This window comes from Alligator mississippiensis, chromosome 4 (assembly GCF_030867095.1).
Source record: "Alligator mississippiensis isolate rAllMis1 chromosome 4, rAllMis1, whole genome shotgun sequence".
Taxonomy (NCBI): Eukaryota; Metazoa; Chordata; order Crocodylia; family Alligatoridae; genus Alligator; species Alligator mississippiensis.
Genome location: NC_081827.1, coordinates 119,381,164 through 119,396,941, shown reverse-complemented (window position 1 = coordinate 119,396,941; position 15,778 = coordinate 119,381,164). Strand labels below are relative to the sequence as shown.

At 43.0% G+C, this 15,778-nt stretch overlaps 1 protein-coding gene across 8 annotated transcripts in view; it reads right to left on the bottom strand.

Annotated features, from left to right (window-relative positions):
* CALD1 (caldesmon 1) overlaps window positions 1–15,778 on the bottom strand; it is a 367,827-nt gene that overhangs the window by 27,973 nt on the left and 324,076 nt on the right. For 6 of the 8 annotated variants that reach the window (XM_059726536.1, XM_019489435.2, XM_014609318.3 and 3 more), the window contains 3 exons: window positions 9,652–10,807; window positions 8,930–9,013; window positions 2,919–3,076 (listed from right to left, as the gene is read on the bottom strand). In XM_059726536.1, coding sequence (XP_059582519.1) covers window positions 2,919–3,076; window positions 8,930–9,013; window positions 9,652–10,807 — 1,398 coding nt within the window. The remainder of the gene's footprint in view (window positions 1–2,918; window positions 3,077–8,929; window positions 9,014–9,651; window positions 10,808–15,778) is intronic. The other 2 variants (XM_014609341.3, XM_019489436.2) reach the window with 1 other exon arrangement.

Genomic DNA, 15,778 nt, shown 5'->3' with positions numbered 1-15,778 from the left:
TTTAAGACATGCATAAGCCTTTGCTGTCTAAGGTGAGTGCCATTATAACAACTTATATAAGATAACAGATAATACACACGCTTGGCAAATATCATAAAAAAGTCAAGGCCATTTGATTCCAGCATAGTTATGGCAAATACACTTCTTGCTGTTCTACTATATTTCAGTACAAGATACTTCACTTATTTAAGGCATTATTCTTTTGGACTCTAGCTGGCTGACATGTGTGTGTGAACTTTCTTTGAAATTTCCTGGGAATTTTGACTTTTTTAAATGGGTTTACAGATTAATTTTCTTAAATGCTTTGCCTCCCCACCTCTGAGAGAAAGATTATTCACAACCAGCTTTAATGCAGAGAAATTAAGGACATTTTAAAAAATGCCCATTTCTTGTGAGCAATATGAATACATTTTTCCCCAGAGTATTAAACAGCTCCAGCTAGTTATATATTTCTCACATCAGTACTTTGCTAAATACTTGCACCTGGAAGTGTGTTTTTACAACTATTGACAGAGACACACATACTTGACAGTTTCATCATGGTACTTACAAGAGATGGGAAAGGGGCATGTATTTGGCTTTTATTTCTTCCCTGTCCTTCAGGCTCTAAGAAGATACAGATTCTAAATACTCCATTAATGAAACCACGGGGGTGCAAAACTGAACACACAAGAGCCAAGAGCACAAACATCAGTATTTCCCACAGCAATATTAAGTAAGCAACTACATTACAGAGATAACAACAAATAAGCATTATAAATACTGCCTCAGCATGTGACTTAATGAAATGGGCCTCAGTTCTGCAAGGCATTCTTCACATTTGGAGACTCGAGCAGCTACATAAAGGCCTAATAAATTCACAGGAGCTGCCAATATGGAGCACCTTTCCAGATCAGAGCTTAAAAGTTTATGGACTCAATCCAATCCTGGATTAGAATCCCTTCAGGCAAATCCATGTACCTATACAGTCCCCCATTAACTTCAATGGAATTTTGTGCTATCAGACTACACTGCATGACTTGCAAATTGTATTGTTAACATATGACAAAACAGTGAATGTGAACTGTAATAGAGTTAATACTGCTAGGAGCATCTTAACTTTCACCATTTCAGCTCTATAACAAGCCTTTTATTACTACATATTTGGGTTCCCCCAACATAATCCAGCAGACTGCTGACCCATTTCAGCACCAGACCCTTCATTTGAAATAAAAACAGCCATTTTTTTTATTTTCCTTTTAAATTCAGTCTTTTAGAGTCTGATCCTAGAAGCTCTAACTACAGATGGCCAACAGGGATAAGCACCATTGCTTAGACTAGTGTGTGACCTGGCACTTATTTTATAATGTATCTACTTAGTATTAAAAAAATCCTTTTTAACCAGGACTATAAATTTCTGCAAGGCAACTGTTAAATGGGTATTCAGGACATTCTCCTGGCAACTGGGAAATGTATCTGAATCCCACTCTTGTGACATTAAATTGTGCAACCCCGTGGTTTCATTAATGGAGCATTTAGAATCTAGCACTTTTTAATGCCTGAAGAACAGAGAAAAAAATAAAAAACATACAAGCCCCATCTCTTGTGTTTCTATTCCTCCTAGGTAGGATAAACCTAGAAGTCAGGTTTTTGTCTTCTTGGGCAAGTGCTGTTATCACTAGACTGCAAAGCAAAAGGTGGGCACTACCATCACCAGCTCAAGAAGGAACAAGGGAGATGCTGTGCTTTATACTGAACTCAGTGCTGCCATCAGATAGGCTGTTCTGGATCATACACCTCCTCCTTGAGTAATCTAGTGCTTCCTTGCATCCCTAAATCAAATTGCTTAAGTTCTGAAAACAAGTGAGAGTTCAGTCACACCCCCATACTTAGCATACTTATTAGCTACCTGTAGGCTAATAAGGCCAAGTGACTGGATGGGTGACCTGGACCTTGGGTGGTATCTAGATCTCCCCATTCACTCCATAAGAAGCCTAGACACCTGACCTGGGTGATTTGGATCCTCCTGGGACAAGACACCTACATTGCTATCCCGATGTAGCCAAAGGGAAATAGAAGAAAGATTTTGGTCTTATTACTAAGTGTTGCTACAGAGACCTATGCCCAACATGAAATAAACAAAGAAGTTACAAGGAGAATTTTAGAAACATTTCACATGTTCATTGTGATTTGACCCAACACTGGACAGGTGAAGAGGACTCATTTTCTTCTGTTTTATGGCATATGAATCCCTCTCTTTCCCAAGTGCAGCAGATATCTCAGACAACATTATTTTCCTGAACTTGCCTCTTTAAAACATTTTGACCAGGAGTAGTTTTTCTTCTACCAAATCATTATTTACGTATAAAACCATTAAACTTGTGGTTTGCTACAATAAACAATTAAGAGATAAACTCTTAAAAAAGGTTACCATCTGGACACTGCTTCATATTGTTTATACAGAATCTGATTTAAAGCAGGTGTGTAACTGGAAATGGGTTATTCTCAGTAAAGGCTTAGCTCATGTGACAAGGATATAAAAGCCCAGCTCTGAGGTCAGTCTTTATTTCAATGTAGACTATAAAAATATGAAGTTCATTAAGAAAGCAAAAGTTTAGCAGATGATGGAAGAAAATTAAAAAACAAATTGCTGATCCCTAGAGAGAGAGTGAGGTGTTTGCTTTTTTCTATTCATTAGCCAGCTATGCCTATCTTATTTCATTGCTACAGCAATGGGCATAGAATTCCATTAAAAAACAACCTGAGACCCTCAATTCAATTCTAAAAAAACTAATGAATATCATAATTTTTATGTTTGATGTTGGAAACCTAAGTCTTGTACTATGCAGCTGAAAAGTACTGTAACAGAGACCCATAAAAGGTAACAAGACCACTAGCTCTACTCCGATATAAACAAATCCAGTGTTAATGTGAATTACCCAAAAATATTCTCAGTATGTTTAAGTTTGTGGGTAGTAAGTTCCTGGACACGTTCTCCATTCTGTGGCTTTGATTCAGGAAGTCCTTTCTTACGATCCCAGCTAGCCTTAAGTTCATCCTTAGGTGCTTTTTCTTTATTAGCCTTGTCATCTTTTATCTGCTCAGAAGATACCATAAAGAATACAAGCAAAGAAAGAGAGTCACAGTTAGACATTCAGGGTAACTGAAGAGGAGTGTGTTTCCCGCAGTGAAGGGGTAACTAGGAATGCTGGGCACCTAAGCATGCGTCTTCAAATCTTTTACAGCAAACATCCTGTAAAGTTCTAAAATGTTATCTGCAACCACCCTCTTCTGATCTACCTTACACCCAAAGACAGCTGCAGTTACCTGCATTGCATGCAAATCTGCTGCACAAAATGCTACTATTGCTATGTAACCCAACTGTAATGACACCTGTCTTGACCACTATCCTGTTCCATCCCCTTGCCCCTCATTTTTTAGCTTATTTACCTGTTGCACATCATCTGACTCTCAGACTATGAACACTGTAAGAGAAGGAATGCCTTTGTTGTTTGTTCATATAGTTGTAACTACAATGGGTTATTAGGTGATTCTACAATAGAAATAATAATCATAACAGATTGTTAAACTAACTCAGCAAAAGCAAGTGCTTGCTATCCCAATGTAGCCAATACAGTCACCTGCACAGCAGATGTGGGCTAACAGGATGTACCGGGTGTTTTCAGTGTCAGAGCAGGTACCTACTAGTTGGCTACTACAAGCATCATTGCCAAGTAGTTCAATGATCATTAGGCCATAGCCAAATGTGGGGTTTTTTACCAGTGTGCAATTCTAATGTCCCCATACTAGGTTACAGACCAATCACTGACTAGTTGTGGAGGGTATTATCCAATGTGCAGCTCCAATCCTAGAAAGAAGCAGATGTTCTCTCCAAAAACATTGAGGCAAAAATTCTCCTCCCCCCTCCCAGACTTCACTTTATATTATTTGACTGAGATTCAAAAAATGTAATGTATTGGTTTCACTCCCTAATCCCCATCCAGAAAATGTTGGTCTTAAAAGTATTTATCATGGCCATCCACGGCCTGACCCCAGCATGCTGAGTCATGCTTGGATGCTGATGAAAAGTGCAGGAGATGGCAATTGATTTTAGTTCTTCTGTTATGTGGGCAGAATTATTTCCACAAAGTAAATTACCTGGACCAGGAGCCAAATAAGTTTTGAATTGCAGGGAAGAAAATAAAAGTGTTAACCCGAGAAAATTTTCCTATGTCGGCACAAGGCTCTATTGGGCAGGCAGCACATATTTTCTTTAAAGAACTGGTTTGGAAACCATTTAGAAAGCTGCCCCTCTGCATCCTCCTGCCGTTCCATCTGCTAAATGAAGAGAAAAATAAACTCTGACCTAGAGTGGGACTAGACACAATTATCCCTTCCTGAAGGCATCCCCTCCCACTTTTCAAAGCAGGATCCTCTTAGGGAGCTTTACAAAGCATCTGACAAGATGACTGAACAGCTGGAATCTCCAATACCAGCTCTGCCTGTCACTAGGATCAAAAGCTGTTTGTTCATTTGAATAAACACATATGACGTGACAGCTGAAATGTGGTGTGCACTGAAAGGGGGGGAGGCGGTCATGTAATCTGGGTATATAACTCAGAGAAAATCGCTCAGTCCACAAAACAGACGGCAGCAATGTAAGCTTTCCCTATGCTATTCTACTACAGTCTCGCTTATGACTTGGCAGAATTATTCTGATGGGTAAGAGAAGAGTTCGGTTTCCATGAACATGCATTCTTTGGCCATGATGCTATGACCTCCAGCCAGCAAATAAGCCAATTATTGTCAGTGGCAGTGGTTGTAGCTTTGAAGTCGTGAACTTCTGTCTTCTAGAAACTGCTCTGAGACAATCAGTTCTATTCAATGTAACAAGCAGCCATCAGGCAGCAGTATCTTTGGGTCACTCCCAGATCTGGAAAAGATTTGAACACCTGATATATTATTAATAGTGAAAGGTTCCATCTCCATTAGCAATCTCCTGCACCACTTGTCAAAGTGATTTTGAAACCACGGCTGTTGGTGGCTCTGGGATTTTAAATGTCACGGCACCTGTAATGGAATTTTGAGAACATTTCTTCCCACATACCTTGCTGCTATTTCACGAAGTCCCTTCTAAGTCTCATGGAAAAAACAAACAATAATTCCAATTGCCTAAGATGCAACACCCACAGGGGAAGGCAGCAAATTCTACAACTTAATTTAAATTGCTAAGAAAGTTAGAATTAAATAACACACTTTAAGAATTAGCATAATCCAATCCATAACTGTTCAGAAGGCTGACATTTTACCAAGTGTGCATATAAACACTTGCTAGATAAAACATCACCACTTGAATTTCTGATTAAAGATTATAAAGCATGATATCAGAGATGCATTTGAACAGTTTAGGACCCGTTACTGCTTCTATGAATTTCAGTGATTAAACTCTGATTGACTGTAATAGAAGCAGGATCAGTCTCTTTCACAGCAGCAATTTCTCACCAGGTAAGTGAGAGAAATAGGCATTTTAAATACTTTTATGTTTCAGAGAAACAGAGACCAATTCAACTCCTGCTGAAATTAACAGAAGGGCTCCCACTGACTTCAATGGAATTAGATTGGGTGGGTAGTATAGTTTTCACAGAGATAGCTTATTTCTTCCCAGGTATCTTGACCCCAGACACAAACAAAACAGGAATAAACAGTTTAGCAATTTCAAAATGTTTGATTAACTCCGTTTTTAATTATATCTACAATTTCACACACATCTGCAGCTCCTAGTTCTGACCAGGACTGTAAATTAATAGGTAATCTGGAAGATTTCAATATAGAGTTCTTCTGCCCCAAACTTTTGGTTCTGTACATTTTAAGGATTGGGACCATTTAATTCCAGATTGTGGTTTGATCTTGGAATGCCTCAAATGCTGTAGCTATCTGGGTCTAGGGGTTTTTGTTGCCAATCTCCATGAACACAGAAATACCCAAATACCATGAGAAAAAGCAACTTTTGCAGCATGTCTAGCCACACCAGAAGCAGGAAATACCAGGAGTCTCATGTCATGAGAAAATTTGTTCTTATGAACTTTCCAGGCCAGTTTTGCAGACCCAAAGTGTTGGGAGAGTTCAGAGAGGCAGCAGGACTTCTAGTTGCTAATTTGACTGAAGCCAAAATTCTGAGAAGGCAGATTATGATCTCATTGACAATGGGCACAAGCTGGTATAATACAGGCAGAAACCTGGTGTCATAGAAAAGCATGCTTCCAAGTTCTTATTAGGGTCACATCCTCTTCCTCTTCTTAACTTCAATTAATAATATTGAATGATAATATATGAATAATATTTAATTAATAAAAAATGAGCCTGTCTGAATTTTGTACACCACTGTTAAATGCTCAAGGTCCACGTCTAGACTGTTTTTGCAGTAATGTGAACACCAGTATTGTCCTAAGCCAAAAAGTGATCATTAAGATTTCCAAAGGGACTAATAGTTTTCAGTATACAACTCCAGAAACCTAAAAGGGACCTGATTTTCAGACAGTGGGTACTGAGTAGTTTAAAAAAGTGAGGGCCTTTTTAAAATGAGTCTTAAATTGAGCACCCAAAAAAAATCTTTAAAAAAAAATTCCTAACCCTTTCAGAAGTCTTAGTCCCAAAGGAGTTGTTTTTGCATATAACGGGAGAAAATAAGAACAGCAGAGCACCCTCAGATTGTATTAATTTTTATGGGAACTGAGAGCAGCCCACACTTAGTAGGACCCCAAAGTCTCTCCAAAGTTTAATGGTACTGAACTAATCCTGCATCCTCTTAAAAGTATCTACAATGTTAAACGATACGGTGTGGCACTGAATTCCGGAAACTCAACCCTTTTTGTAGAGAAATAGTTTTTTTTAATTGGTTTTAAATTCATCTGCCCACAAATGATTGCTTCTGGGACAACCTAAAAACAGGGACTTCATTTTTTATTCTAACCTTCACTGTCTTAAATGCCTCCGTTAGATTTCTTTCCACTCACTCTTGCCAGGCTAAATCATCTTCGCTTAACCAATATCCCTTCTTACATAAGGACCAACATTTTTCTAACCCTTTAAATGCTCTGTTTTGTAGCTTTTCAGTCTCAAATGAGTAAGGGGTGTAACCAACTCGAGGAGGCGGATGACAAATTTTGTAGGGAGATAATGGGGCCAGTAGCCATTTTCATGGGCTAGTTTTGGCAGCTCCCCCTCGCCCGACATACCTCTCTTTGGCTGAGGGCCCCACTGGCCCCCAACCCTCTCTGCTTATTGGTTGTGAGGGCTGTCTGTCATGCAGTCCTGCCCCTCACCACTGATTGGTGAAGAGGGGCAGGGCCACATGACAGGCAGCCACTCTGTCAATCAGCAGCAAGGAGTAGGGTTGGCAGCCATCTTGAGCTCCCCTTCGTGCTGGCAGCCCCCTCGCCCCCAGTGGGCTGTGCAGCTGAGCCATAGTGCTGTGAGACCTGTTGGCCCCTTCTGGGGAACCAGGATTTAGTTTCAGTAAGGTTTTTTTTTGCAGATTTCACTGATATTGGCTAATTTCATGGGTAATGCCGGATTTTGCAAAATCACAATTTCTGTAGGTCCCAACAAATGAGTCTGCAAATGAGGCTTCCAAAATTAGACACTTGCATGCCCATAAAACACATGGTATCATTTGCTTTCAGTTCTAAGAGTAGGCTGCAGCCTGGCCTAAACTCACCTGGATACTCTCCTACAGCTAGAAATCTTGAGCCTGCTCCTTAACTGCTGTAAACGAGCAAATTCACAGATCTGATCCCACACATCAGTTCTGAATCTATGTGTACTGGAGCAACCTGCCATGTGGACTACAACATTTGGCTCCCCGCAGATTCAAAAATTTAACTCCTGGGGTGTGGTGGCAGTATTAATTGTGGCAGCTTCCAGAGCCATGCAATTATTACTGCTACTGCCCCCCTGCTGCCAAATTTCCCAGCCCATAGCAAGCCCCACAGACTAGAAGACACAGTCCACAGGCTGGATTCAGCCTGTGGGCTGCAGGTTGAGCATCACCGCTCTACACAGATGTAGAGGTAGTTCATCCCACCTCGTCCCATCTACCTCCATCCTGCAGTACTCATCCCAGATATATATGTTTGAGCCCAAAGGGGTGCAAACTTGGCAGGCCTTACATATCCTCAACCTTCTTAATAAAGCCAATTGAGGTTTACACACTCAGTAGCTTATAGGACTGATCCAAACGCACATTCACTGTACAAATGTAACCATGATTCCTGTTTGCCTATTATAAGTCTGAAAAGTAAATTATTCTCAACCTCATTTACTTACCATACAGTAAAACACCATGGCACCACCTCCTGTGTTTACAGTAGAAATGCAATGCAGTAAATTTGGTAGGATTTCTCTTTAAAACAAAAAAAGAACCTTGGATCTGCATGGTTTATATATCACTGAGCATCAGATTATCTTAGGGGGTAAGGAAGGAAAATCATTAGTTAGGTCAGTTAGGTGGCCAAAGAGACCTAGAAGTATTCATAATTATTATGAAGGCAGGTCTCAGTCACAGGAGAAAAGTTCATAGTAAAAGTAGAGGAAACTAGGGAAGGATAAATTAGTTGGAACAGTCCTGAAAAGTCCACCTCCAGGGTCCAACCCTTGCCTGCCTGATTTACTTAGGCGAGTCTCATTGAAGTCACTGAGGCACTCACATTAAGAAAAACCAGCAAGATTTCACCCTAATATGCCAATATTAGGCAAAATACTCATCCAAACACTTTGCCATTAAACACATGAGTAGTTCCACCCCTGTTGACTTCAATGGGACTATGCACATGCTTAATGACAAAGATAAGCACGCGCTTTGCTAAACAAAATATCCTTTTGCTATGGAGTCATTCTGATTGTAAGTTCCAGCATATTTCCTTATGACATCATCTTTGTGCATAATAATTACCTGGTCTTTTTTGAAAGGAGGTCGAAGTTTCTCATCTGGTAACTTTTCCTTTTTAGGTTCCACTTTAACCTCTTTTTCTTCCCCCTTTTTATTTGTTAAGATGAAAATATCATTCTACCAGCCACCCTTCCAGCTCTGATTTGCCAAAGCGGTGATCACATACCCAATTGGTGCAGATGTGCCCACATCTCCATGTGCAGCTGTGCTTGCTCTTCCCAATTTAGGGAACTGTGCTCCCACACCCCTTCCTGGACCTTTATGCTCACTTCTCCCTCATGTAGCATTGTGCTTGAGTATCCCAGCAGAGAACGCCCCCAGCTGTGCTTGCTTCTATCAACAACATATGCTTATTCAGTGTTCTTCGCACATAGCTCATGTGTCTTTTGCATCAAACTGTGCTTTTCTACTCCTCACAGGCTATTGGTTAAAGCAAAAGAAAAAGAGGCGGCAAAATGCACACAATTCTGAACATGCCAGGTTTTCCTTCATAGGGTTTCAAAACCAGCATATGGAGCATTTAAGTGTGTCATGCATTGCATTATTGATAAGTGGAAGCAAGGAGCTTTAGTGAAAAGAAAGAAATCAAATACTGATTGAAGAGAGCATTAGTAGTTTAAATGCAGGAACAAAACTGTGAGCAAATTCCAATCCTGTGGTTTTTTCTTGCATTACATTTCTCACAAATCACAGGCCTCTTGTTTGGTGCAAAATGTTTACTGTACCTGTTTCCTTAGGAAGGCTGCTTGAGGCTTTTCCTCTTGTATTTTCTTCTCTTTTACCTGTTTATCTTGTAATTTTTTGTCTTCAATTTTTTTCTCTTCTATCTTTTGTTTTGCTTTTAATTTCTCTGCCTCTATCTTAGCCTTTTCTTCTGCTTTCCTCCTCTCTTCTACCTTAGCCCTCTCCCTTTCCTCAGCTGCCCTCCTCTCTTCCTCCTCCTTTGCCCTCTTCCTTTCCTCAGCTGCCTTCCTCTCCTCCTCCTCCTTTGCCCTTTTCCTTTCCTCAGCTGCCCTCCTCTCCTCCTCTGCCTTTGCCTTAGCCCTCTCCCTTTCTTCAGCTGCCTTCTTCTCCTCCTCTGCCTTGATCCTCTCCCTTTCCTCAGCTGCCCTTTTCTCTTCCTCTGCTTTTGCTCTTTCCTCTGCCTCAATCCTTTCTTTTTCTTGGGCTGCTCTTCTCTCTTCTGCTTGAATTCTCTCTCTTTCTTCCTCAGCTTTTCTTTGCTCCTCCTCCTTTATCCTCTCCTTCTCTGCTGCTTCAAGCCTTTCTTTTTCCTCTGCTCTTTTCTTGTCCTCCTCAGCTTTTTGCTTTTCCTCATCCCTAAGTTTCCCATAATCAAGAACAAGAGTGATATTTATGGCCTCCTCCCTTTCTACTTGGGCACTGGTGTTATTCTCAGCTAGGGTTTTTGCTTCTAACACATCTTCTTTGCCTATAGTTTCCTTTTCTTTTGTCACCTCTACCTGATTTTCCTCTGTGGGTATCTCCTTTGGTTTCTCCTCCAGCACCTCCTTCTTATCTTTTTCTTCTTTCTTTACTTCTTCTTCTTCATCATCTTGCCTCCAGTTGTTCCTCTGGTATGATTTGGTAATGGTTTCTGTCTCCTCGATCTCGTAGCGTCCTTGGCGTGTTTCAATTTTTTCCTCTTTCCCCATGGTCTCATCTTCATCCACATTGTTTATCTCTCTGCTGCTTGGTAGTGACAAGCTTCCATCTGTGACTGTTGGGTCAAACTCCTTTTGACGCTCTAGGGCCTCCTGGAGACGTTTCTGGCGTCTTTCCTCCCTCCTTGCTAATCTCTCCAAGAAGGCAGCATCATCATTTGATTCCATTTGTGTGTCTGTAACTGTTGTAGTGCGTTTGGTCTCCTCTTCTACAACACTGTACGAAAACAAAAGCTTAGTCAAACACTCTAACAAAGTATTTGCTCAGTTACTTTCCAGAAATAGCTTTCAGTAAAAATATTATGAAGTTCCTAAAACAGAAGAAAGTCAGATACTTTAAAGATTTGTCAAACATTTCAGGGACAACTATCAAATTTCTGTATTTACAGGAAATTGGGATTTCATAATGTAATGACTTGCAAACGGCCATCTGTACCCCTCCTTTCCTCCATGCTCCTGACTAAGGAATCCAACTAATGAACTAAGTCAATCCAATACTCACTAATATCAATGAAACTCATTCAGTTTACTTCAATAGGCACTGGATTGGGCTGTGGAGCTTTGGTACAGCGGCAAGAAAAGCTGCCCTTAAGAATTCATGCTAAATGTTACACTACACCCACTGCATGCTTATAGAGTCATAGATTGTTAGGGGCTGGAAGGGACCTTGCAGATCATCGGGTCCGGGTGCAGCCCCCCCCCCCCCACTCTAGGCAGGAAGACAGCTGGGGTTAGGTGACTATTTAGTCTCCTCTTGAAAACCTCCAGGGTAGGTGACTGCACCACCTCTAGAGGGAGCTTATTCCACAGTCTGGACACCCTGACTGTGAAGGAGTTTTTCTTGGTATTAAGCCTGAAGTGGGCTTCCAGGAGTTTATATCCATTGGTCCTGGTCTTCCCCAGGGGTGCCATAGTGAACAGTTGTTCACTAAGCTCCAGATGCACACCTCTGATATAGCAGTAAGCCACCCTCAAGACCCCTCTCAACCTTCTCTTCTTTAGGCTAAAGAGGCCCAGGTCCCTCAGCCTTTCCTCATATGGCTTGCCTTGCAAGTCCCTGATCATACGGGTAGCTCTTTTCTGGACCCTCTCAAGTTTTTCCATGTCCTTACTGAAGTGCGGCACCCAGAACTGAACGCAGTACTCCAACTACCATCTCACCAGTGTTGAGAACAGCAAGAGTATCACTTCCTTAGCTTTACAAGAGATGCATCAGTTGATGCATGCCAGCATGTTGTTTGTACTCCTGACCACCGCCTCGCACTGACGGCTCATATTCACGCGATGGTCCCTTTTGGCCACGGTGCAAGTCAAGCTGTCACCACCGGGCCTGTATGTATGTTGAGGGTTGTTTGCCCCCAGATGGAGCACCTTACACTTGGAAGTGTTAAACTTCAGCTGGTTCTCATCTGTCCAATTCTTGAGCCTATCCAAGTCTGCCTGTATCTGCAACCTATCTTCTGGCATGACCACACTGCCCCATAACTTGGGGTCATCCACAAACTTGGCCAGTGAGTTTTTCACTCCCCCATCCAAATAACTGATAAAGATGTTGAAAAGCACCAGCCCAAGCACGGACCCCTGAGGGACACCACTGGCCACTTCACACCAGGACGACACAGTTCTGTTCATGAGAACTCTCTGGGACCTACCATGTAGCCGGTTTCCCACCCACTGGACCATCGAGCAGCTGAGCCCACAAGCTTCCAGTTTCCCCACAAGGATATTGTAGGATACTAGATCAAAAGCCTTTTGGACGTCTAGGTATATAATGTCTACCACGTCTCCTGTGTCCAGGTGGTGAGAGACTTGGTCATAGAAGGAGATGAGATTGGTAAGACAAGACCTACCCATGACAAAGCCATGCTGAGACAAAATATTTGGAAGTGTTTCATGTTTTTTATGGAGCTCTCCAGTTTGTTTTGATGCATTCTCTTTTGCGCTTTTCCTTATGAATTAAAAGAGTCCTGACATAGAGCCAAACTCTCAAGGAACTTATTTAGCCAAGATACAGTTTTTACTCTATTAAGGCCACCTCTAATATTGAGAAAGGTGACTGTTTCTCTTCAAGACTGGCTTTTGGCAACACTGCCCCCCAAATGGCACACAAATGGACTGAAATGAAATTGTGATTTTTAAGGACACTGGTTCACCAGAAAGCTGAGTTGGCCTAGGAACATAATGCATTACAAGCCACTGAAGACCCTTCCAAACAAAGACTGTTAGAACCCTAAAGGATCAGCATTCCTTTAAATTTCTAAGCATTTTATTCTTCTACATTCACAGCCTTTCCCAAAGCTTTCTAACCACTTTTGCTTTTCACTGGAAATAGTAAACCTCTATGATGAGAAATACTACTTTTTCCCCAACTCTCTGATGCTCAATAATAACAGTTCATCAATTACACATAGTAACTAATGGATACAAACAACCTCCTACTTGATATATATATTTGACCTACCAACCTTATCCCACCAAGTTAATTTAGAATTTTACCTCCTTATAAGATGCGCTAGTGCACAGTTTGTTTACTACCTTTATTTACAGAGAGTAACTAGGGCTGTGGAAAACTTGGAACCCTGATTCAATTTGGTGGAGATCCAGCCTGATTCAGTGGCCAAATCTCTGAATCCAATTGAATCAGGAAGCCCTTTAATCTCTGTGAATCAAATTGCAACCTTCCCAATTGGTTCGGAGAGATTTGGAAAGATTCAGCAATTCGGATATAGACACAACATTAAATGTTTTTTCTACATACCTCAAGGTAGCAGGCAGTTCATGAATGCTGCAATGCAAGGGTCAAAGGGGGCAAGAGGGTGCAAAAGCCCCCATGGCTCACCAAAGGCATACGGGAATGTCTCCTATCTAAAAGGGAGGCGTACACCCAATGGAAGGGAGGGGCCACCACCAGGGAGGACTTTACCTTGGTTGCTCGGGGCTGCAGGGGGGCGGTCAGGAAGGCCAAGGCAGAGATGGAACTGGGACTAGCTATCCAGATCAAGGACAACAAGAAGTCCTTTTTTAAATACATAAGGGGCAAAAAGAAGATACCCAGTAACGTGGGGCCTCTGCAAGACACGCTAGGAAATCCGGTTGTCGCACCAGATGACAAGGCTAACCTATTTAACGATTTCTTTGCCTCCATTTTCCTGAGCAGGGACCAGATCAGCCCATCCACCGGGACCCCCTCAGGCCCTGGGGGAGGCGCACCCAGGTCTAGGGTCAGTGAGGATCTAGTCAGGGAACTTCTGGAGGGACTGGACGTATTTAAATCAGCTGGTCCTGACGACCTCCACCCCAGAGTGCTGAAGGAATTAGCAGAGGTCATTGCGGGACCCCTGGCACAGCTTTATGAGCACTTGTGGTGCTCTGGTGTGGTGCCAGAGGACTGGAAAAGGGCCAATGTGGTTCCCATTTTCAAAAAAGGGAGGAAGGAGGACCCAGGGAACTATACGCCAGTTAGTCTTACCTTGATCCTGGGTAAGTTTTTTGAGAGAATTATCCTGGTGCATGTTCACGAGGGGCCAGCAGGGAAGGTTATGCTTAGGGGCAACCAACAAGGGTTAATTAGAGACAGATCCTGTCAGACCAACCTGGTGGCCTTCTATAACCAGGTCACCAAATCCTTAGACGCAGGGGTAGCAGTGGACATAGTCTTTCTGGACTTCAGGAAGGCCTTCAACACTGTCTCCCACCCCATTCTCATTAAAAAACTAGGGGACTGGCGTCAACACCTACACAGTCAAATGGGTCACTAACTGGGTGGAGAGATGCACTCAAAGAGTGGTGGTGGATGGGTCATTTTAGACCTGGAGAGATGTGGGCAGTGGGGTCCCCCAGGGCTTGGTCCTTGGACCCACGCTGTTCAACATCTTCATCAGTGACTTGGACGAGGGGGTAAAAAGCACCATATTCAAATTTGCCGATGACACTAAGATGTGGGGGGATGTGGGCATGCCAGAAGGGAGGAATAGGCTGCAATCGGACCTAGACAGGTTACAGGGGTGGGCAGATGAGAACAGGATAGGTTTCAACACTGACAAGTGCAAGGTGATACACCTGGGGAGGAAGAACCAGCAGCATACCTACAGGCTGGGGAACTCCCTTCTTGTCAGTGCAGAGGCAGAAAAGGATCTTGGAGTAATTACTGATGCCAAAATGAACATGGGCCAACAGTGTGGGGACACGGTCAGGAAGGCCAACCATACCTTGTCCACAGATGTATCTCAAGCAGGTCCAAGGAGGTGATCCTCCCCCTCTATGTGGCAATGGTCAGGCCGCAGTTGGAGTACTGCATCCAGTTCTGGGCACCGCACTTCAGGAGGGATACGGACAGCATTGAGAGGGTCCAGAGGAGGGCCACTCGCATGATCAGGGGGCAGCAGGACAGGCCCTACAAGGAGAGGCTGAGGGACCTGAACCTGTTCAGCCTCCACAAGAGAAGGCTGAGGGGGGATCTAGTGGCCCATTACAAACTAGTCAGAGGGGACCAGCAGGCATTGGGGGAGTCCCTGTTCCCCTGAGCACTACCAGGAGTGACTAGAAATAACAGTCACAAGCTGGCAAAGAGTAGATTCAGACTAGACATCAGGAGGCGCTACTTCACAGTCAGGGCGGCTAGGATCTGGAACCAACTTCCAAGAGAAGTGGTGCCGGCTCCTACCCTGGGGGTCTTTAAGAGAAGGCTAGATGAACACCTTGCTGGGGTCATTTGACCCCAGTGCTCTTTCCTGCCATGGCAGGGGGTCGGACTTGATGATCTGTCAAGGTCCCTTCTGACCCTACAAACTATGAAACTATGGAGCATCCCACAAGAGCTCAGGGGGCTCCCCAGCGTGCTTGGCAGCAGACCTGGAAGGGGACCAGATGCGCTTCCAGTCCACTTCTGGGTCTTCCAGGGAGCGTGCGGGGGGAGGCTCCCAGCACACTCCCCAGCAGAACCGGAAGTGGACCACAAGTACTTCTGCGTGCTCAGCAGTGAACCCAGAATTGGACTGGAAATACTTCCGGTCTATTTCTGGGTTCACTGATGAGCACACAAGGACCCACCTCGCACCTGGTACATCAAGGTATGTAGAAAAAAAATTTAAAGCTGTGTCTATGGCCGAATCGCTGATTCTCTGAATCAGCATCAAATTTTCAGATTCAGATTCGGCCAAATCAAATCAGGGACAGTGATCCGAATCAG